Source organism: Macrobrachium rosenbergii, chromosome 55 (genome assembly GCF_040412425.1).
Source record: "Macrobrachium rosenbergii isolate ZJJX-2024 chromosome 55, ASM4041242v1, whole genome shotgun sequence".
NCBI classification, from domain to species: domain Eukaryota; kingdom Metazoa; phylum Arthropoda; class Malacostraca; order Decapoda; family Palaemonidae; genus Macrobrachium; species Macrobrachium rosenbergii.
Window position 1 is genome coordinate 84,620,378 of NC_089795.1, and position 25,512 is coordinate 84,645,889.

The 25,512-nt window shown below is 36.0% G+C and overlaps 2 protein-coding genes across 2 annotated transcripts in view; both read left to right on the forward strand.

Moving 5' to 3' along the window:
- Nucleotides 1-12,144, forward strand: part of LOC136835863 (uncharacterized) — a 46,849-nt gene extending 34,705 nt beyond the window's left edge. The window contains exons 10-14 of the mRNA XM_067099708.1: nt 242-409; nt 3,453-3,554; nt 3,861-3,976; nt 6,741-6,927; nt 11,876-12,144. Coding sequence (XP_066955809.1) covers nt 242-409; nt 3,453-3,554; nt 3,861-3,976; nt 6,741-6,927; nt 11,876-12,144 — 842 coding nt within the window. The remainder of the gene's footprint in view (nt 1-241; nt 410-3,452; nt 3,555-3,860; nt 3,977-6,740; nt 6,928-11,875) is intronic.
- Nucleotides 12,124-25,512, forward strand: part of LOC136835554 (receptor-type tyrosine-protein phosphatase epsilon-like) — a 282,453-nt gene continuing 269,064 nt past the window's right edge. Inside the window, exons 1-2 of the mRNA XM_067099206.1 lie at nt 12,124-12,204; nt 12,657-12,898. Coding sequence (XP_066955307.1) covers nt 12,662-12,898 — 237 coding nt within the window. The 5' untranslated portion in view covers nt 12,124-12,204; nt 12,657-12,661. The remainder of the gene's footprint in view (nt 12,205-12,656; nt 12,899-25,512) is intronic.

The window sequence follows — 25,512 nt, forward strand, 5'->3', positions numbered from 1 at the left end:
ATATATATATATATATATATATATATATATATATATATATATATATAAATTATATTATACAATATATATGTATATATATTTGTATATATAAATTACTATATATATATATAATATATATATATATATATATATATATATATATATATATATATATATATATATATATATATATATATATATGTGTGTGTATTTATTTTCATTTATTTATTTATTTATTCATTTATTCATTCATTCCATACAGCTTGTCCTAAAGGTTGGTTTGGAACCAAGTGCCAGTTTACGTGCAGTAACACAGCCTCTGGCCAATTGAACCCTGAGAAAGGCTCTTGCAGAGGACTAACTCTTTGTCTACCAAGTCCTATGGGATGCTCCTGCTTTCCCGGATATAAGGGCCCTATGTGTGATGAAGGTGAGAAAAACAGAAAATCTTACTTAGGAAGATTTTAAAAAAGAAAAATAAATTAAAAAAAGACATTCATCGTTATGCTCTCAATACTAAATGAAATAGAAATTCAAGTATCACATGTAATTTATTGAGACTTTTTTTTGAGCAAGAAAATATGTATCAGTACTTGATTCCTGGAACTGCTGCTTCCTAAAAATTCGTTTGACTTTGGAGAGGAAGCTTCAGACAGTAGGATCCTCCTTTCATTATCACATTTTATCCTGGTGCATTAAGGTCAGAAACCCCACACCCCTACCACTTTTGTGCCCAGAATCTCCATCTCCCTTGTGAAGTCTTGGACTTGGTTTGTAATCTTGAATTAATGATTTTTTTAACAGCTTACTTAAATGATTTTTTTAGAAATATTATTTTATAAGGTAACTTTTTTCATGTCTTTTTAATGATAACACAGTATTTAAGTTCGAAAGAAAATGACAAAACTTTTATTATATGCTTAAGCCATTTCCTATTCTTGTCACAGGACCAAACTATCTTCAAGCACTGTGGTCCATCCTTCACCAATGCTAACTTTTTTACTGCATTTACCACTTTACAGTACAATTTTCTCAGGACTTTCATATCTTCATATGTGACATACTACACATGCAGTTCATGCCAATACCGTCAACCTGTTTTTTATTACTTTTTTTTTTTTTTTTTTTTTTTTTTTTTTTTTTTTTTTTTTTTTCTTCAAAAAATCCATACATTCCCACTTAGCCTTCCACAGACAGTGAAGTGTCGTACAATCTTTTGTGCACACTCACACACAGCTACCTTTCTTGAGTCACTTACCCTGTGTTTCTCCTCTCATCCTACCATCATCTATCATATTTTTACCCAAATATCAATATGAATCAGTTATTTCATTCATCTACCATCCATATTAACATTCATTGTTCCATCTTCCTGGATTCCATTTACCCCCATAACATACTCTTGCGTACATTTACATTCGAACAGTTTTTGTTCCATAACTTTGCACACACACACATGTATTGCTCATTCCACTATAAACATTACCAAGGTCCAGGTATGCTGCTTACACCAGTATCTTATACTTTTAAATCTTTCACATGACTTTCATTACAAACACCTGATCACACCCTCTTCCATTTTCTAGACCCACACTGTTTATCCATTCTCAGTCCTTTTATCATTTGTCCTATTTCTCAATCAAAATCTTACAATGCTCCTTCCCCAGCATACTAAGCAATGTTATGATCCTATAAATTTTACAGTTTCTTTTATCACCTTTACCTTTATATAAAGGAACAGGTATTCTTCTTACCTATTCCTTTGGAACCTTTCCCTCTTCCAGACATAACTGGAAAACCATGGTCAACCAGTCAGATACACTTTCACAACCATACCACAGGATTCTATACCTGCTTGCAATGCCACTTCTTGTCTCTTCTTTTAGATTTGAATCAAGTAACCAGCTGCTCTTTTATATCTCCCAAATCTATCCAGCATCAGGCAGAGATTCAGATCTCCCTAAAGCTTTCCCTCTTTCACTCCTGTTCTTTGTCAGTCTTGGATTGCACACACTCACTTTTTACAAATGTATGTACTTGTGTTGGTTCTCCCATCCTACTCTTGCCTGTAACATTTTCCTATGAATGCTTGCAGAAGTTTATCAGATTCTCTCATTCAGTACCTTGATACACACCTTTTCATGGAATAGGCAGTTTCAAGAGTTGTTTCTCTTAATTTAAATCTTCTCTGACAGCTTAGTCTGTTAACAAGAGGAGCATCTTTTACGACAGCTTAGATTAATTCATTTTCTTCTGGTTGCATGGTAATTGTAATCTTAGGTTAAAATTTTCCATTATTTAATTTTTATAATTAATTTTATTCAGGAATTGGTAATCTTGAGAAAAGAAGATAAGTACAGTATACCCTTTCATAGTGCATGAGTGCACACAAAACATACTTATGTGCTTTTATGGAAGTTTTCTGAGGGAAAGTTACTCAAATACCAAAATCTTTTTCTGTATCTGAAGTGATTGGCTTATTATTTTGTATTATTTCTGTTTCATGGGATCTGTCGGTGTTTGGAAGACTGCAGAGTATGATCTAATGTGTTTGGATGTTTGGAGATGATGATGTTGTTGCAATGAACACTTCAGATATATTGCATTGAAAAAATTCTCGTACTGTAAATATTGTCAGTTTTGTGATTATTTTTAATATACTGAAGATGACACCCAAGATATAATTGTTTGTCATCATAACCAGGAGTTGTCTTGCAGAAATGTATGTGCCATATTTCCTCATGATCAGTATCTTCATAGCCAGAGAACTGGCTTTCAGGATTTTACCAGTGCTTTAAAAACTCAGATCTCCTAAAAACATTGTTCCATCATGAAAACTTTTATCTCTGAAGAATTAACCTTCTGTACCATATATGCTCATCATGTTCCCCATTTCCTCTCTTTGAATCCAGTCAATCTTCAGGTAGGTCCATGGATACCATAAGCAGCTTTTGAACTACATACTCTCCATCCTTTCTAAACCCACACAGTTCTTCCCATATCAAATCTTCTGTCCTGTATAACCTTTTACGGTATTACATTTGGAATCAAAATCTTGCAATACTCCTTTCTTTTTATACCACTCTGGTAAACCAAGTGAAGTTATGTCCCTATAATTCTTAGTCTTTTCTAATGCCTTGGCCCATGCAAAAAGAAAGGGTTATTCCTGCCACCCTTTCGCTTAGATCATGTCCCTCATCCAGACAACTTACACAACCTGGTCAGCTGCCCAAACACAGTGTCGCAGTCTCATAATTGTCTTCCTTGGGCCCGTAACAGTAATGTCCACAAGCATTCTCTGTCTTGCACCAACTTTTAACACTTGGTCATCATTTCATATCTGCTTCTCATATCATCCACATTCAAGAAATCCTGAAAATGTGTGTTTGTGTACATAAAAATGAGTTTGTATTAATTGATAAATATGTATATATTGTGCATTAGTCAGTAGCATATTTCCTTATTCTTACCAGATTGCACCCCTGGAACTTTTGGAGCTGGATGCTTAGAAAGCTGCTTGGAAAAGTGTGAGTCTGACCAGTGTGATCCTTACACTGGTTCTTGCTATGTCTTTGGTAAGTATTTCTTCTATCTTTCATTGATTGCTTTCTGAATTTGTTTTTTTTATGTGTTGTTGCCAAGCCATGGACATTGTTTCTGTCGTCATAGGTCTTTCTAGCAGTGTTCTTCTTCACTACTTATCATTTAATGAAGACAAAATTTTTACCCATTTTAAGTAAATGTGATGTTTATTTCCCAGCTGTTCCTGTGTTTATTAATCAATAAAAGAATCAGAATTTTAGTGAGAATTTTCACTGTTGGCATGAACAGAATACATACATTTGCTTTCCCTAGTGAAGTACTCTCCCCTTATGTTTCAGGTTCTGAAGTCTTCTCTACCAAGGCTCCAACCAAAGTTGAAGTGAGTGATGACCTGCTTCTCTCCTGGGAAGATGAGTATTCTGATGGGCAGCGTCTGTACTTCATTACATTGAAGGTATACCATAAAAGAGAGAGATATTGATATTTCAGATCACTTAAATTTAAGATGCCAACTATGACTACACTCTTTCTTGGGTATTTGATAATTTATTTACTTCCTGTAAGGATGAACACATAGTTCTCCACATCATCATAACCTCATAAAACTTCATGAGCGTGCTGGCTTCCGGTATGTACTAATTCATTGACTTTCATCTGGAATAACCTACATATCCTGGCCATTTGTTTCTAATATTTGGGCCATTTAGGATGTAGACAGTTGCATTCATTCCATGTCCAAAAATCACAGTTCATTCTTTGTGATGAATAATGTCAGCTCATTTTCTTGTGGTATTATATCCACATGAAAGATGGCTTAGTTCTTATGTGATTAACCCTTTTCTATCATCCTTTGTGTAATATAGCTAATAGTTTAGCTCTTTTGATACCAGATACAATGCTGTTCATTTACCATGTAGTGTAACTCTTGAGCTTTTGCACCAGCAACTTTTATACTTTGTAGTAAGGCTGGAAATCAAAAGTTATCTCCTCTCCACTTCTTGAAACAAAGACATTTTCTCATGCTTTTCATCAACCCAAAATTTATTCAAAATTTCTGAAACCAAAAGTAAGCTTGTCACTTCTTCATTAATAGACTTTAGCAGTGTAAGGTATTCAGGTGCATAAAGTGAAAAGTTCCCAAAGAACAGCTCCACTGTTCATGCTCAGCCAGCTCCCCACCACTCAGTTTACTAAATGGTGCTCTTCATACTACTCTGCATCTTTGAGTTTGGACATGCTGCCTTTCTCTCCAGGCAGTTTTCTGTGTGCCTACCTTCAGCTAGTTTCTACAAGTGGTATTTCTGGTTGTCCTATTATTTGTGTTGATAATGTCCTTAACCTGCCCCTGTCCAAGGACATAGTTTGAACAAGTATTTCAACTTTCTGGAATCCTTTTTATGGTGATTTTAGTAAGTTTTTCTTCCAGTTAAACAATGAACTTTCAAACCCTCAAATTTAGATGGATAACCAAAAATTCTTTTATATTTAGATATCTTACTTATGAGAGATGATGCAGAATATAAATCTACAATCCTTAGAATATTTAGAACAAGAATTGCAATTGATTTGTAAACAGTTGTCATTTTTATAATGATTGAGAAGCATTGATGTAATATTGTAGTGGTAATATTTATCATAATTTGTTGAGTTCTGGTTGTTCCTTGGTTATTTTATGTCGAATCTGATGAAATCAGTGATTTTGCTGATGTATAACAGGAGATGGGGTGCAAATTATACAGTGAAAGGAAAGAACACAGTAAGAGAAGGATGATCAAGTTAATTCTTTTGGCAGTAACATTTGGAATAACTTTTAAAATGGTGTTATTCACGTATATGCTAATAGGCAGAGATGCTTTCATTTATCTGACAAGAATTAAAATGGTGTTATTCACGTATATGCTAATAGTTAGAGATGCTTTCATTTAGCTGACAGGAAGTAGGTGTTATTAAATTTACTGAAAGGGGGAGGAGGTGAATTTCATTCACCAAAATGTAAACTTCCCAAAGCTTTCTATTGCTTCTGTGTCAGACTGAAATCAAATGTGCTTTTCCCATTTGTATATATGGTAAACAAAAGGAAGGGTGTAATGAAAGTGAATGTTTATTGACTGATGAACAAATACTGTAGATAGCCTGGTGTCACAACCAGGTGTCACAACCACCAAGGTCATGGACAAAGAAGTTAGTGAAATCAGTCAAAATTTTATCTCTCTCTCTCTCTCTCTCTCTCTCTCTCTCTCTCTCTCTCTCTCTCTCTCTCTCTCTCTCTCTGCATAAAAGCATAAAATGAAATGGTAGCAAATACAAAATTCATTTTTATAAAACAAATTGTTAATCAGAAAAACTCTGAGCCCATTGGAGAAGAGGTTGGTGGCAGTTACCTTGGTGGTTGTGACAGCAGGCTTTCTACAGTAACTGTTCATCAATCAATTAACGTTCACATCCATTACAACCTTCCTTTTCTTTACCCTATATACAAATGGGAAAAGCATGTTTGATTTCAGTTTGCATCAGAAGCAATAGTAAGCTTTGGGAAATTTGCATTTTGCTGCATGAAATTTGCCTCCTCCCTTTCAGTAATTTAATAATTTCTAGTTCCCATCACATAAATGAAAGCATTTCTGACTTTCAGCCGATACGTGAAGAACACCATTTTAAAACATTCCAGATGTTACTGCAAAACTAAACATTGTCATATTTACTTGATTTTCCTTCTCTTTCTGCTTTTTTCTTTCATTGCATATTTGGCATTACCATCCCGACAATCTGTTAATGATATAGAAGAGCTTAGAAAAATTCTAGTGATTATCGTACTGTTGTGATGAAGTACAATACAATATTTAGACAAGAAAATTATGCGCACCATAACAAAAGCCATATCAAATTTATTGGAGTGACTTGGCCTGTTCTGTGTATTCAATAACACTTACTTTGTTAAACATTGTAGCCTTTTTTCACATTGATATTCCAGATGAAATAAAATTATATGCTGGGTACTTTCAGTGTCCCTAGATGATTTTGTAACAAACAGTTGTCAGTTTCAGGAACAAGATGTTCAGTTACTTGAGCTAAAAATCCTTGGCTGCTCAACATTTCCAGACATAGGTTATACACTTTAAGGTTGTTTTGACTCATTGGTCTTTTTAAAACTATATTAATAATAATAAAAATATAGATTTTCCTTATTCATTTTTGTTATTTTATTTCCTTCTAATTAGGTGAAAAACAGCTGCAGTGATAATCAAATTGGGAAGACAGAACTGCTATTGGTCCGGCCGGGAAATCTAAGGAAGAAGCTGCCTCAGGAAAGTCTACAGAACTCTGAATTTGAGGTTTGTGTTACTGCCAGTGACAGCAGGAATGGACACAGCAGTCCAGATTGTATCTCACACGTGACACCCAAGGGTAAGGGCCAAGCTCCAACATTGTTTAAGTATTTTTGTGAAGTGCATTTTCCCCCTTGAAAGAGTAGCAGTGTTTTTTGGAGCGAGGTTGTACCTATGTATTATATATACAAATATATATATATGTGTAAGTATAAATAAATGTACTGTATGTATATATGTATATACAGTATACAGTATGTATATATAAATATATGACTAAATGGACCTCATTGAAAATGGATGATATCTAATGGAGTATTTATTCAGAAAAGTTACAAAGCTTTCTTGGACAAACAGTCCCAATATCAAGTATCCCGACAATGACCAGACGTCAGTCAGCTGTATTTATATCTGCGTGCTGGGTACTTTTAATCCTATAATTGCCTAGTTCCTCTGTGACCACCCCCTCATGACCTTGGCTTTTCTCTGCCAGCTTCTTCCAAACGTTCGTTTTTCGCAAGAGAACGCATGGAAAACGAACATTTGGAAGAAGCGGGCAGAGAAAGGCCAAGGTCACGAGGGGGTGGGGTCACACAGGAGGAACTAGGCGATTATAGGATTAAAAGTACCCAGCACACAGATATAAATACAGCTGGACTACGCATCTGGTCATTGTACGGATAATTGATAATGTCGACTGTTTGTCCAAGGAAGCTTGTAACTTTTTCTGAATAAATACTCCATTAGATACCATCCAGTTTGATTGAAGTCCTTTTAGTAATTCTACTAATGCACAGAACAATTGTGTATGTGATTAAAGTTAATATATATATATATATATATATATATATATATATATATATATATATATATATATATATATATATATATATATATATATATATATATATATATATATATATATATATATATATATATACATAGTATATACTGTATATACATATATATACATATATATATACATATACATACACACACACACACACACACACACACACACACACACACACACACACACACACACACACACACACACACACACAGAGTCCAACCTCCTAAAACTGGCACCCTTGTGACTAGACCACTGCCAGACCACAGAAAATCCCGGATGACAGAAATCAACCCTGAAAAACTCCCTTTGTAAAGAAAGTCTCGCCAGCTCAGTCCACATATACTGTACAGTATATTGCTCCATTATCGAAAGTTAATGCTTTTGAATAATCACTGTCCATATTTAGGTTTAGTTCCTTATGAAAATTCTGTCCTGGTCCATAAGCATCTCCCTGGAAGTGCATAAACCTTCATTTCATTGGAGCTTAAACCAGTCTATAAGTGCACTGTCGATTCCTAATCTCTTAGCATCTTTTAGGCACTTCAAAATTTTCTGGCTTTCGTTTTCAGCAAAAACATAAAAATCTCTGCTTTTGTTTCTTTAAACCTTCATGAGAGAGAGAGAGAGAGAGAGAGAGAGAGAGAGAGAGAGAGAGAGAGAGAGAGAGAGAGAAACTATTTGCCCCGGTTAGGTTTATACACTGACAGATATCCATTTGCAAAAGTCAAATATTACAGTTGCATTAAGAATAATGATAATTTAATAAGACTTGTTCTTCGTACTTAATGCAATTATACTTCACGCATTATCAAATTATTATTGTATTTTAATTTATGAACATGTTAATCAAGCACCATTTGCATTCTTTTTATTGTTTACTTTCTAAAAATCGTCAGCTGATTGCATTTTACCCACATAATCACAACCATTAGTTGCTAAATGAAATGCATTTCGGAACTTTGTTTTTTCCTAAATTATCAGAGCTGGGTTTAAAAATGCAACTTACTCTATTTATAAATGCAGTAAATAAAATGAAGTAAAGGTGCGATTTCGCCAGTATCGGATGTTGCTTTTGGCTCTCCCAAATGTTTTGTGGCCTGCACATTGGGATCTGTTCACACTATACGTAAGTGCACGTTCACACAACAGTTCAGTACCTTACCAGACCTGCAAAGTATTTTTCAATGGCATAACATTGACACACTCATACCGGACCTGCACCTGCAAATGCCGGTGGGATTTCTCGGTAATAATATTTTGCAGGTACGGTCATGTGCCGATCAGGTACTGTTCATGTCACTGCTGGATCGTGGGAACACGTGACCTGAACGGATGCCTAACGGCTAACGCACCGCAGTTAGTGAGCTGTTTAGGAGGAAGGTCTATGGATGTGTCCCAGGATGGATGAGAAAAATTAATTACTCTTGTTCAGAACCATGAGTTCTTGTATAACATGGCCAACAAAGAGTATAGCAACAATGTGAAAAAAGGATCAAGTATGGTCTGACATAGGAAATGAATTAGAAGCAACAGGCAACTGAATATTTTATTCCATTTTTTTACATAGCTATTGCAAATGTAGCTTTCTGCTTTGGAAAATCATATTTATGTAGTTTATTATATGTGTGTGTGGTACTGTGAGGTGAGGCTTCGGAATGTAATAACGAGTATACAATAAAATTATTACAGAAAAACCAAAGCTGAGACCTAGTTGATAATTAAAGTTCATGCGTGGACCTAAGTAAGGATCCTTGGGAGAGCTCGAAGTACCTCCTGAAAGCTTCTCTTACTTCAGAAGCTCAAGTTTGAGCATTACCTGTTGCCTAGGTATCTGAGAAAATATATCACCTACATCAGGTGTTTCTGGTTCATAAACAGAATAATACCTGAATCACTGATAAAGTTGTGTAGAATGCATGAAGCAAGAACAAGTTTATCAACATTTTCAGCCAAAGACTTGACTTTCCTACGAAATATCCTAAATCTCTGTGTCAGGATGCCAAAAGCATTCCCTACTACTATAGGGGTCGAGATGATTGATAATTGAAATGTGTTTTATTACATCATTTTCAATTTACGAGCTAGGGTAAGGAGGCATTTTCCTCAAAATACATCAGCTACTCACTAAATTGGTTTTCGGACATTCTGAAATACTGATGAAGTTTTTGTTCATCATCCTGCATCGTGCTGTTCTCTATATATATTGTGAAATATTCTCCTTCAGTGTTCATTTTCTTCAGGGAATTGTGCACCCAATATTGTCGTTTTTGCCTTTTTCACTCGCCTGTTTTCTGCTTCCTCTTCCAAATTGAGTGCCATCACCGCCAAGTACCTTATACTAAAATTCATGAACATTTCAAGCTAGCATGACAACATCCTTCTGGTATAAACAATAGGACTGGACTATGATCATACTGCTGGGAGCTAGACGGTGCAGTGTGGATGCACATTCAGGAGACAGTCAGGTGACGTTCAGCGCAGGTCAGGTGCGTGTCAGTTTACATTCAAGCGTAGTGTGAATAGACCCTTTTTTCGTTTCTTCAGCAACAGCTACAACCGCCAATTTTGTGGCATACTTTCATAACACTTTCCTCTCCATTGTGTGAAGGACGGATAAAGACATATTTTATTTTAATTTATGATGGAATTCATTGAAAATTATCAAATTGTTAACACATTGGCAACTGAAACAAAACCCTTAATAAACGGTTGCTTGTTATGGTAACTGACATCGGCAGACGGCTGTTTCTCGAGAAATTTTGTTGTTGAAGTCAGCACTGTACTTGTAGTGTCTTGCAGGCAGTTGTCAGTGGTTATTAATTATAAGAAATAGCAATGAGTTCTTAGACAAGTCACAGTGTTGGTAAGCGTGATTTAATGTATGAAGATTTACATTTAACTTAATGAACTTTTGTTTCTAGGCCTATTTCTTACTTAAGAGCAAACTCAGATATAGGTTAAGTATACCTTAGTTTAACCAGACCACTGAGCTGATTAACAGCTCTCCTAGGGCTGGCCCGAAGGATTAGACTTATTTTACGTGGCTAAGAACCTATTGGTTACTTAGCAACGGGACCTACAGCTTATTGTGGAATCCGAACCACATTATAGCGAGAAATGAATTTCTATCACAAGAAATAAATTCCTCTAACTCTTCATCAGCCGGCCAGGGAATTGAACTCCAGCCCATCGAGTGACAGTCCGCAGCTCTACCGACTCACCCAACAAAGAGCTAACTCAGATATAATATGCATTATTAGTGGTATCTGTCAAAACTGAGAAGGCATAGAAAGCCAAAGTAATCTACTGATATACATCTAGCACCGTACACATGTGATGAAATCAGTTTGGGGCAAAATTTTAATGATCAGATGATAATATACACGCAATTACAGTTTTTGTATGCCGATATTCTTATGTTTCACAGAATGTTACCATTAATAAACTGTGCTTAGTATTTACAGAGCAAGCTTGAAAGAAAAAAAAAAAAAAATGAATTGTGTGGTGCCTCCCCTGTAGCCGCTCATGAACAATGGCAGTTGATTCAAAATGTCCTAGATCATGGAGTTCTTGACCACATAGAGGGACAGATTTATTATAGTCTGACTAATTTTATATATATATATATATATATATATATATATATATATATATATATATATATATATATATATATATATATATATATATATATGTTGTAAACATATATTATGTAACATACATGTATAGCCTATACTGTATATAAACAGTTATTTATAGATAAAACTGTGTAAGTCATTAGGCATATATATATATATATATATATATATATATATATATATATATATATATATATATATATATATATATATGTATATATATATATATATGTATGTATGTATGTATATATGTATGTATGTATGTATGTATGTATGTATGTATGTAGATAGATAGATAGATACACAAGGAGAGAGAGAGAGAGTCAGATAGCTTCTTTTCCGAGGTGTGTTGATGAAATTTTTCAGTGTTCCGTACTTTCATGATTAGTTTAATTTTTGCTAATATCAGAAATCAGGCATGTATATGAATTCATTGTGGTTGGTGATAACACAGAAAATTTAGCATTTTAAAAATGTTCCTAAATAATTGATATAGATTTTCACAATTTTTGTTTATTTATTTATTTATTTTGCAGCACCAAATGTAACATTTTATGGCACACCATCCTGTCAGAGTTATGGTGGTTTACACCAATTAGTTTGTGATGCCAGGATCCAGCAAGGTTGCCTCCTCATTTTTGCTGGAAGTTTCAGTGTGGAATTCAGGCTCTCATCAAACCTTACTTGTAACCAGACAATAATGAGTTACTCGGGATCAGTGCCACTGCAACCTTCACAGAGGGAAGTCCGTCGCACCTTCAGAGACCCCATCCAGGGTTGTAGCAATAATAGACCACATCAGTGATCCACAACGATAGTGTGATAGCAAGAGCACCTGACACGATTGCTAATACAGTGAGCAGCAGTAAGTATATCTAAAGATATAATCCTGTACAGCTATTACAGTGTCAAAATCATATTCTTTGCGTGAAAGTCAGACAAAAATAATGTTAACAGATGGATTAGGCAATTGGAATTCTTGAAGCAGAAGCTAATAAACAGTGAATGGAATATTTAATTAGGTCACTGTTTTTAAATCAGTGTCAGGATATTAATGTAATGAATTAGATTAATCTTAGGTAGTTTACAGCTAACTCGGATATTAATGTAATGTATTGGAATAAATCTTAGGTCATTTTCGTCTAACTTCTTAGATTAAGTAAGATTTTCATTTCTGAATATTTAAGATTAAACACAGATAGAGCAGGTCTCGTCAGAATAACAAAAGGGATTTATGATGAATGGATCACGATCATATGCTGGATATTGATACAGGAAAGTTTTCAACCTCCTCCTTTACTTCTTTTTTCGTAAAAGGTCCTATGAAGGTGGAAAACTTGACGGTCGCCATTATAGGTGAGGACCAAGTAGGGTTCATGTGGAACGACCCGTGCCCTCCCAACGGGGAAATTTTACAGTATTACTTCAGTTACGGAAGCTTCAACAATTATGAATACGTAGAGAAGTCTGACACTAAATGTCCCAAAACCATCAAGTATGATGGTTGCCACAAGAGCTCAGGATGGGAAAAGGGGCGCTATTATGGGAATTACTATTATGTAAGTAAATATCAGTTTACTTTACCGTAGTACTTATTGCAATTGGAATTTTTCCTAGCCATATAATTTCTGAAATGCTACAAAATCAGTTTCCAGACATAAAGTTTTAGATACTTATTAAAAAAGGAGTGTATGGGTTAAAATGCATCACAAGTTATTTGCAACATAATTCATTATTCATAAGCATTATTGGCCTTCAAAATGTAAATAACAAAGGCAATTGATAAACGCTTCAAATTTTACAGCAAGACAAGAGCACTGAGTAAGTAAAACACTGGAGAAGATACGATGTACACTAAACAGTAAAAATAACAAAGTGTCAAAGCTAGGAATTAGTTTTTGAAAAATTACCCAAATTGACTCTGAAATATTGGGGATTCTAGAATTAAATATACCAAGAATAGTGAAATTTGGGAATCTTCAATGTGTTTTTGCATAGGTTATTTGGTACGTTGGCTAGCATGCAACGATTATGACGGATGCACCTTGTTTTTCAGAGCTTGTAAGCTCACTAAAGAAAGCCTTGCAACTCCCCAAAAACTTTCAAAAAGCAGCCTATAAAACCATTAGCTGACAAGTTTCTACCAGGCACATGAAGCAGTCTCACACAACTATTGCTTTTGATGTATTTGACAGATTCTCAGCATTTTGTATTTCAAGTGTTTTTATTTTTTTGCTCTGATTTTGAAGCAGTATGCAAGAAAATGAAAGACGGTCACTATTGTACTGTATTTTTGGGGATGTCGGCATATATAACTATTACTGTCTTCAGAGTGATGTTTGTAAACATAGGTGTATAAAAGTACATTATTTGCTTTTATAACATAATTTTGGTTTATTAACAGTGTTTTTATAATGTTAGGAGCAAAATTTTTCATTAATGGCATTATAATGAATTTGTTATTCTTGGCATATTCATGTTTATTCGGGATCTTTGGGCCAAAGGAAGACAGTACAGAATAATTTCCATTACAGTATAAAGAAAATTACCCATATTAGGTCTAAGGTAGACAGCCAGAAACAAATTTCCTCTCTCTCTCTCTCTCTCTCTCTCTCTCTCTCTCTCTCTCTCATTCAGTGTATAGTTTATGCATCCACTTGATCACAATGTGAGTTGTAAGGAGGTTTAAGTGGGCCACTTCAGTGTTTAGAGAACAGTAGGTCAGGGCACATACACCACACATGGTTGCTTTAAGACTGCCAATTAATACCATCGCATATAATATAACATATGTATATGTGTGCTAAGTACTATAATCACTTTTGTACGTGATTCATTTATCACACATGCCCCTATGTGAAAATAAGAGATGGGGCGTAGGTCCTGACTGGTTTCAGTGGCTTGAAAATAAAGTTGAAACCGGTCAGTGCCTACACCCCGTCTCTTATTTTTCACCTGTGGTAATGTGTGATATATATATATATATATATATATATGTGTGTGTATATATATATATACAGCTTGCCCTCAGTATATACTGTTTCAGTTGACAGGGTTCCACTCTTGCACAGTTACATATGGAAAAAGTAAGAAATTTAAATGGAAAAATTCTAAACTAAATTCAAATTGTGCATGCCATACTACCTGAAAATACAGTCAAAATAAAATGTCATTTGACCCTAAAGCATTTCCTCCTCGTTACTGTAAATGTATAAATAAGAGAGAGAGAGAGATGCATTCCAATACTGCACTAAGGAACTCGTGTACATACCTGTATTATCATTAAAATAGTTTAACCATACCACTGAGCTGACTTTCTCACACACACACACCTTCTGTATCTTCCCAATCATATCTTATTTTTTTATTTCTTGGTGTTATGTCATATTTAACTAAAAGAAACAATAGAAAATAATGATTGATAATCGTTGCCTCCATCCAGGCTAATGAACATTAAGTGCTATGCACTATATAATGTGGTACATACGTAATCAAATTGTTTATTGACTTTTCTAGTTTTTTCTTATGCTAGTATATATAAGGCACACTGTTTCCATGAATTTTTAATAATTTTTTGTAGTTTATAACCAATAACCATTACTAAATGAGGTATATTAAGGTTTCTATGGGCATAAACAGGTGGTTTTAATGTCAGTATGTTCATAGAAATCTCTTGCATGAGGATATATATGTATATATAGTGCTTAAAAAATCACAGTAGATGCACGTGATGTCAGTGTATAAGCAAATCCCACAGGAAACTGACAGGCAGAAGTTCAGTACCAAGGGCTTTCATGTTTATTAACGCATCGTCTGGACACAAATGAGACACAGAGCGTAATAAACAGAAAGATAATCCAGGATAATCTGGACTGCAATACAAACTAAAACCATGTATATATTGTTACGAAGTGACTAAGCACCTGTGTATCACACAACTAGTTACAAAATCCGTGTAATTTTAATTCCTCACTTCAGCCAGATACCTGAATCTTCATAACAATAAAATTAAGCAACTGAACACTAAATTGCAATAGTGTGATCCCTTTTGAAACTTACTTATCACTTCTGAAATATCAAACTACAGCTTATCAAGTTATGTGTGACTTATTGAGATATACTAGATAAAAAGGGCATCACTCTATCAAATAACTATAATTGTTTCCCTGGTCTTAATTCACTTTAGTTCTGCTAAAGGAGAACAGAACATGTCTATCACGTACCTTATGCATACACACATAACCCTATTCACTGGTGGTCAAAAATGAAACACTGTTTTTAAAACTTTAAATACAAAAATTTATTTCTAACTTCAAAAGTTATAATTAGAATTCACAATCAGAAAAAATTTACTATTACTTGAAAACAATATAAGATTTCATTAATTCTTAAACAAGATTAAACCACCAAAATTTTAATTTATTAAGAAATTACATTAATTAAGCAAAATTCAAACTGTTAAGATTTACTCAAGATTTGAAAAAGAAATCTTAACAAATGAAAATCAAATCAGGTATGCAATGTTAAAGTATCAACATATGTGAAATGTTAAGTAAATAAATGTTAAATCACCAGCACTAAGGTTTTGGGTAACGCTATGAAATCTGCAAACACAAGAACACACAAAAATGCAAACAAGAATACAAAACAACATAATAATATGATTACTAACAATTGCTTAAATCAAATATGTGATTATTTACTATAGTAAATAAAAATTTAATTAATTACATTGCTGATAAAAGCTTCAACACTTTGATAAAAATTTGCTGCTTAAATTTTAATTTAATGCACTAAATTAAACTATATTTAACTTAGATAGTATTTGGAGGGACCACCAATTGCACCCAGATGAGAGAGAGAGAGAGGGAGAGAGGGAGAGAGGAGAGGCAAAGAGAGAGAGAGGACACACTATACTTCAACCACTAGAACTGAACTGCTATCTGTAAATTTCACTAATATAAATTAATGGCTAGGTTGCATTTTGGAAATGGGTCACTCTGGGAATCTTCCCTGGAAAAAAAACAGGAATAAACAGAGTTTTTTCCCCTAGAGAAGAGAAACTAAACAAGATAATCTTTTCCCTGGCTCCAAAGAGCTATCTAGGCCTGTCATCTCATCTGTATAACTGACAGGGATTTCCTGTCTGAACTTGTGTCCAAACAGAAAAAGGCAATTTTTAGATCGCAGTTTATCTGGACCTGTCATCCCACATCTCATAGTTAATAGAGTACTGCCTTAACACTTGTAGTGAAAACAAATAAACTTTCTTAGACCAGCCATGGTTATCTAACTACCCTCATTCCCTTTAGTTGACAACCTAAGGGTTTAGGTTGCCTTGCATAAAGGATTTCCTGTGGTCACCGACTTGACACATGAACAAACATCCAGCTGTGAACACAGAAGCCAAATAGGAAAATGCATCTTGTCTCTAAAATCACACAGTACACGACAAACACAAGAGAGAATATATCAAAAATTTTACAGAAAACATTGAATTTACAAAAAACACATATGAGACATATCATTATAAATATATATAATTATATACATATATATATATATATATATATATATATATATATAGTTATATATATATATATCTTATATATATATAATATATATATATATATATATATATATATATATATATATATATATATATATATATATATATATATATATATATATATATATATATATATGTTTAGAAAATCACAGTAGATGCATGTGACTTCAGTGTATGTTGAATCCTACATGAAAATGACAGGCAGAAGTTCAGTACCAAGTCACTTTCACGCTTTCTGATGTGTTAATAAACCTTGAAAGTGCTATAATTGAATTCAATGTCATTTTCCTGTGGATTTGCATACATACATACATTATATATATATATATATATATATATATATATATATATATATATATATATATATATATATATATATATATATATATATACATATATTTATATAATATATATATATATATATACTGGGTGTTTTAAAATTAGAGCCTGCCTCCACAGCAGAACAAATGGAAAGTTATGAAGTTTGTTACTCATCTTCAAGTACATTATTTCAAGTTTCCTTTATTAAGTTTATTTTTCATTTTACATTTCTGTATTTTTCAGATCGAGTGATTTGGAGTTAGATATAGTTACATGATAATAACTGGAGGAAATCAGATGGATTGACCGAACTGGCTATAACCTTTCAGAGACCAGGATGCTGGCGATCCTTCATTTCACGTTCTGGTTAGGTAAATATGTTGAAAGAGATGAATCCTTTGTTAAAAGAAACTGGAACAAAAATCCATATGACTGTCATCATGAAAAGAGTGAGAATCTTGGAAGGCCTGAAGTCCTTTCTCAGGTGTCATAAAAGACATCATAGTTGAGGCAGTGGGCAGACCAAGAAAGTCTTTAATGTAAATTGGCGCTTGAACTAGAAACAAAAAGGAAAAGAAGAGATTTATAGTGCTGTATAATGTGAGTTGGAAAAATCTATCAAGCCATTTCATGTTATCAGCAAGCCCAACATCACTCAGCAACAGAAGACTGTGCATGGTTTTGTGGTTCATTTCTTAAAGAGTGGGATGAAGCTGACTTTCCATGTTGCCGCATCAGGTGAATTCTTCATTTACACAGTCAGGAAGCCAAATCATAAAACACATCATTTGGGCCAAAGCAATATACTGAAGGCGACATGCGCTATCGCTGTTGTGAAATTTCCTGAATGTTTGGGAATTTTTCTCTGTTTCTTACAGCTAAAATCTGTTATTGTGGATCATCAAAGAAAAAGGACAGTCATGAAATGCGTAAATACTTCAGAGAAAACCAGTTACTGGTGGCATTTTCTTCAAAGATCCTGAAAATGTGTTATCTGTTGAAGAAGTCACATTTTTTGCATGACAAGGCAACTATGTTTCAAGGCTCTTCAGACACAGGAGCCAAGCTTCTGAAAGAATGGCATCAATTCTTCCTCATCATGAAATTTGTGGGGTAGCTCCCCACCTTTAATGTGTGTGAAACATTAGAAATCTAAAGGATCGTGTTGAAGACAACAACAGTAACTGCGATGGTATACCAAGCCTCGACGACCTGCGAAGAGAGGTGACCGAAGTGCTCAAGGAAATGGAGCTTGAGTCTCAGCTTTTTTGCAATTTGCTGAAATCATACCCTTCAAGAATGCAGGCTGTGGTACAGGCAGATGGAGGCCACACAAAATATTAAATACTCAGAGAGAAACTTAAATACCTGTTCTGAATTACTTTTGTTTTTGTCCATATCAATTTTAGTTTATGCTGTAGAGGGGGGGGGCTCTAATTTCAAAACACTCTGTATATATGGTGGAATGCTCACAGATTCCTTATACAGTATACATTTGTTATAACAGTCAACATTTCTTGATCCCTGGTAGCATCTTCAGGACGTTTAAAATGACAACATTTTAAATGCTGTTCTAAATGCTGTAGTTTTAAATGTTCTGAAGACGTGACCATGTGTCAAGAGATGTTGATTGTTATAATAAATGTATATAAGGAAGTTGTGTTTGATTATGTATATATATATATATATATATATATATATATATATATATATATATATATATATATATAATATATATATATAATATATATATATATATATATATATATATATATTGTTATATATATATATATATATATATATATATATATGTAATATATATAGATAATACACACACAGAGTTGACTCCTGCTAGATCTCTGTTCAGCATTCGCAGCTTCAGTTATTCACAGGTTTATTCTGTGGAATGTATTTCCAAATATGTTGAGGAAAATTCAATAAGTTGCCAATTTTTTCACTGAGCAATATTCACTAATTACTGTATTTTAATTTAATTTTATGACTAAACACATTTTTATGATAAAAAATTGGTATATTAATTTTCAAATATTGATATTAGTGTAAACACTGCAAAACATCAATAAATTGTTAAAGTAAAATCCCTTATATTGATGTGTTATCATCGACATTTGTAATCGTTTTACTGATGTAAACATAACTCACGTCCCTCTCTCTCTCTCTCTCTCTCTCTCCTTGATGACATACTATTGGCTGGGTTGGAAGTAGCCAATCACACAGCTTTGTAGGTCAGATGCTTGTGTACTGTATGTACCGTCCACTAGTGCATGAGTCGTATTTTTGTTCCCTCTCTCTCTCTCTCTCTCTCTCTCTCTCTCTCTCTCTCTCTCTCTCTCTCTCTCTCTCATGCATATGTAACATGTATGTGTATTTGTTTGGTATAGTTTTATAGATAAACGTGACGTTACTTTGTCATTCATTTTTTCATATTTTCCATGCTATAATTACATATTTTTGCCTTTCAATAACTAGTTAATTTATGTGGGTATACAGTACCCATATGATTTACACAATCTTTAACTTATTGTTATTTCATATAATATACAGTATTTTTGTTTGAATTATTAAAATAGGCAGTTACAAGTGTTTTAGTTTAAGTTATACAGGGTATGATAAAAAATGATTTACTTATTTTCAATTATTAATATTAATGTAAACACAGCAGATTATCAATTTATTAAGGAAAATATAGTCAATAAGGTAAGATTTTTGCACAATATTTTGCTTTTTCCCCATCTTTTGCTGTTAGGAAGTCTCCCACTTAGGGGGAGGGATGTAGGCCTAACTGTCAATCATCTTGACTTATTGACATGTTGACCAAGGTAGCACTTGGGCAAACGGTCTCTCTCTCTCTCTCTCTCTCTCTCTCTCTCTCTCTCTCTCTCTCTCTCTCTCTCTCTCTCTCTCTCTCTCTCTCTCTCTCTCTCTCTCTCAAGTTATTCTCTCTTTCTCTGTAATAATCTATAATAATAAAATTTGAGTGGAGCTTTCTTGTTTGTCTACCCCAAGTGGGGCCGGTGTAGGTAGGGGATTAGGAGGGTAGGAGAAGCATGACATATCCACCCTCCACCTGCAAACCTGTTTGTCTGCCCCAGGTGGGACCAGGATAGGTAGGGGATTAGGAGGGTAGGGGAGACATGACACATCCACCCCCTGTAAACCTGTTTGTCCATCCCGGGTGGGGGCAGGATAAGTAGGGGATCGGAAGGGTAGGGGAGACATGACAGACCTGTTTGTCCACCCAGGTGAGGGTGGGATAGATAGGGGATCAGGAGGGCAGGGGAGACTTGCCACATCCACCCTCCTCCTGCAAACCTGTTTGTCCACCCTGGGTGGGGGCAGGATAGGTGGGGATCAGGTGGGTAGGGGAGACATGACAAACCTGTTTGTCCACCTGGGTGAGGGTGGGATAGATGGGGGATCAGGAGGGTTGGGGAGACTTGACACATAGACCCTCTTCCTGCAAACCTGTTTTACTTTTCCAGCTCTAGCTCAAATGGAAAACGATAAGTAAGACTTTTATTCTGACTGAAATATGGAAAATGTACAGTACTCACTTCAGTTTTATTATTTTATGATATGTGCAGTGCATGTGACTGAACTCCAGATGTGCTTCATTCTGAATAACTATCGCAAACTTTTGTTTATTTATTCTAAAATTGTCAATAGTTGTCATTAATGTCATCAATTTAGTTTTAGCATTTCATGAACATTATTTCAGAAACTGTGTACATTGTCATGTTGCTATATACATACATTCTTACATACATATAATATATATATATATATATATATATATATATATATATATGTATGTATGTATGTATATACAGTACAATTCGAATAACTAATTGTCATTACTTATGTATAAATTCTGGAACATCACAGAAGAAAGGATTAGATATAGAACGAACAAACTTTCATACATTAAACAGTGCCATGGTACCATAAGTAAATAAAAGTTATGTTGAAAATTCTTGCACAAGAGACACTGCTGAAAATTCATCCGAGAGTGAGAATGCGGAAAACTGAAAATTCATCCAAGAGTGAGAATGCGGAAAACTGAAAATTCATCCAAGAGTGAGAATGCGGAAAACTGAAAATTCATCCGAGAGTGAGAATGCGGAAAACTGAAAATTCATCCAAGAGTGAGAATGCGGAAAACTGAAAATTCATCCAAGAGTGAGAATGCGGAAAACTGAAAATTCATCCAAGAGTAGCTGAAAACTGAAATTCATCCGAGAGTGAGAATGCAGAAAACCAAATTCATCCAAGAGTGAGAATGCGGAAAACGAAAGCAGAGGTATAACAAGACAAAGACACCAAAGGGAGGTTTATACTGTATGTGATAATTGTGACCAGGTTGCGAGCAATTTCCGGGTCAGTCAGAAGTTTCGTATTTGACAACAGTGTTAGAGGCATTACATCGATAGAAGAAAATTCCTTTAAAAATAGACATGAAATTATCGCATCGCTTGTATTTTCATCATCAAATTGCGGCTTTAATCAAAGAGAGAGAATGTTACTGTTGTGCTGTTCTTCACCTTCCCTTGAACACTGATGTCATGAACAGTAATTCAGACTCAACAAATTTTGGTATTGATAATTCATAATGTTATAACTAAGAACACTCATAATAAGAAAGAAAATGCAGATTAATGAACAGAGACAGTATGATGTTAATATTATATATACAGTATACTATATATATATATATATATATATATATATATATATATATATTATTATGATTAGGCAAGAATCACGCCAGCAAATTGCCTCCTCCCCTCCTTTGTTGGGTTGTTGGTTGTTCATTTACTGCCAGCCGCCGATCGGAGCAGACCATCTGTCTATCGACTTAAAACAAGTAAGGGTTAAAAGATTAAAGGCGCTCCCATTTTTTGATAAAGATCTTTCCTTCGAGGCAAAAGTAATCTTGGCTTGGTGTTTCTTAGCTAAACCTCTGCGGGCAGCAGGTGCAATGAGTCAAAGCATCTGTGTTGGCACACCCCTGCCTCATAGGGAGGGGAGAACAAAAGCTCAATGGGGCTCACATTACACCAGCTGGCTGGAAGATATGGAGTGGAACTTGCAAGACGCCTCAACACCTGGCCCCACCGATGCCCTCCTCTTGCATCCCAACCACGTGGCCCTTCCCAAAGTATACTTCCTCGTGCCCTTCAACCGTATTCTGCCCACACGCCATTGCTTGGAGTTTCGAGGAGTCCCCATCGCCTTGCCCCTTTACGGAAGCCCTTGCATCTCACCACGTGGAAGAAACTCGCCCTCGGAAATCGCAAGTCATCCACGGACCGCCTTCTACACGCCCTCGGAAAATCTGCTAAGGTAAAGTGCCCTGGAAGAGCCCCATTTCAGTCACGCTTTGTCTCTTCGTGAATATTTTCTAAAGAGGAAAGCCAGAAATCTCCTCTGTCTATCGGTCCAGCGCCTCTTGCATCGCATAATTTTATTACCCTTTGGCACCTCAGTGCAGCTTCGAATTCATTATTCTTTTTGTCTATTTTCATTACTGGCTTATAATGTATATCTCTCATTTCAGAGGGATCCTATTTCGTGGAAGCTCGACTGTGTCTGAATTTCATTTATCTAACTTGTAGAATCTCTTCAGATAGTAATCTACTTGAGTTCCTCTTTTCCGCATTGATATCATTTATAATTACACTCCTTTAAATTTGGTCATTTGTTTACGTAATATTTCCTCAGTAACAAGAGCCCTAAGCTCATAGAAATTCTCCTTTGTTTTCCTCTTTACGTTTTCCCGTACCACAAAGTCAGAATCACACAATTAATGTAAATTGTTGCTACCTGTCTCACAGAGCATATTTCAAACTAAAACCACGGAAAACGTGTAAAATGGCGACCTGCCAGGATCCTTTTTCCGTGCTGTAGCCCTCTAGTGTTGCTTTATTGCATTTGCAACCAGGCTTATGGATCAGCTATTAGCAGCTTAAGCTGGGTACGACAATTACTTAACCTTTCTGTAAAACCAGCACACAGATCCAGAAAATTCCACGTAAGTAATGTGTTAATCTTAGCAAAACCTTTTTACAATCGTGACTGTTCCTAGGAATTAGAAATAGGACGCATGTATTCACTGGAGAGAAAAGAACCGCCGTATTAGATCTGGCACGCATGCCTTTCAGGATAGGTAGTTAGAAATAACCAAAGTAACCATCTCTTTGCTTCGAGGAATAGTGCGAAATTCCTCTGTGCTAAAACTTGCATATTCTTGCTTCGAGGAATAAAGTAAAGAAATTCCTCTGTGATAAATTTTACCTCGCTTTCGAATTAGGCGAACTGTTATTTAGGGCGCGACAAATTCCTAATGCGGGAAACGGACGGTCAGCTTGCATTGCTGGAAAATCTCCCAGTGTAAAGTTAGGGATTCGATAGGTGCGTTAGGAAAGCGAAATTTAAACTCCGCTTATAGGAAAATTACTTCAGGCCGTTGTACTGTTATCCTCTCAGATGACTGGGAAATTCTCCTGAATCCCAGACGGTATATAAATATAATGGTTCATTCACCCAGAATCTAAAAATACCGTGTTGGGCCAAACGACTGCACCCTCACCCCCGCCCATGCCCATGTAGCATTTTTTTTTTTTCTTTTTCCATTCATTTCAGCATACATTTTTCTGTGGGTTTCCCCACAGTAATTTCTAAGTCCTATGACTAATCAGAATTCCAAGTCCTAAGTGACTCCTAAAATTCTACATCAGACGGTGATGAATTTCTCCAAATTTCAGTCCTCAGGAGACCTTGTACCACAGTCAGACGTGGGCGAGAATTCTCCAAATCTCCAGTCCTCAGAGACCTTAAAATTTGGCTGGGTCGCACGTGAAGTAGAATTTCTCCAAACCCCAGTCCTCAGAGACCAAGCACAAAATTACCGCCGCACGTGAAGTAGAATTTCGCTCCTGCAGGAACCTAAAATTAAGTCCTTGAGACATTACAGTGTAGTTCACACACATCTAAGCCCTCTTACGGACTGATCATTCTAGTTCGCTAGAACAACTCTTAACTTCACGCCAGCCGCCAAGTCCGAGCGCGGACAACCAACCACGCCTTCCCGGTGACGCATATTAGACTTCGTCGCTTAAGAACAACCAATGCCTTTCCAAGACACATCCACTTTAACAAGAGCTCTTCTGGTATATCCTATACCCATTATTCCAAGATGGCTAAAATAATGAGCTCTCCAACAAAACGAGGATTTCAAATTCTACATGTCCGCTGGGAAGGACATGGACTATCGGGCAAGATCTGAGAGCATGGGTTCAAGAGCGAGTGGACGATGCCAAGGCGGAGAGCAAGAGAACGTGGAGGAGAGAGAGAGAGAACGAATTGCCCAAGAGCAGAGAGAGAGAGAAACTAATCGCTTCAAGAACAACGTGAGAGAGGAGAACGCGAGGAGAGAGAGAGAGACAGAACGCCTAAGAGAAAAAGGGGAGGAACGAATGGGAAGATCGAGCGACAGCTACGCCTAATGGTGCTCCAGATGCTAGAACGACAGCTCCGCCACTCCCCGCCCCCTCGTCATGATGAGTGCCCTCAGCCAAGCTCACTCTGTTCATGCCAAAATGGACCGAACCAACCCGGCGCATGGCTTGAAAGGGCCGAACGAGTCCTGGAGTGCTGCGATCTCTCCCGCGGAACTCTCCCTTGTTCACTAAATTCCTGGGCGGAAAGGCTCGGGCCTACCACGCCCTTCCGCAGAGACGATCGAAACTGGAAGCCGTGACGCCAAGCAGTTACTGGCGCATACCGAGATTACCCCGAAGGGTGGAGGAGACGTTGGAGAGAGCAGCCCAGAAGCAGGCCAGACTTGGTCCGGATTAAGGCATATCATCTGAGTCGGCGCTGACAAAATGGCTCGACCGGCGAGCACTAACACCGGGCCGGCGGTACTCGAGCGTTTAAATTGCATTTCCCGCGCCTACGCCTCCTGCCCCCGCCACTCACAGGGTGGAAAGCCCAGCAACACTCACCGAGTGTTGCCGAATAGCAGACATATGGGAAACTCACCACCCTCAAGAAGGAATCCATGGGGCGGAAGACAACCCGCCCTCCTCGGAGGTTCAAATTCCCACAAAATGGGAATCCCTCGGGCAAGCCCCTTAACTTGCCATTATTGCAAGAAACGGGCATTCTCCAACAGTGCTGGAACAAGAAACCGGCCTTCTTCCCGGAAACGGACAAACACCTCGCCTGCGCTCCACAGGGGCATGAGGATTAGCCAGACCT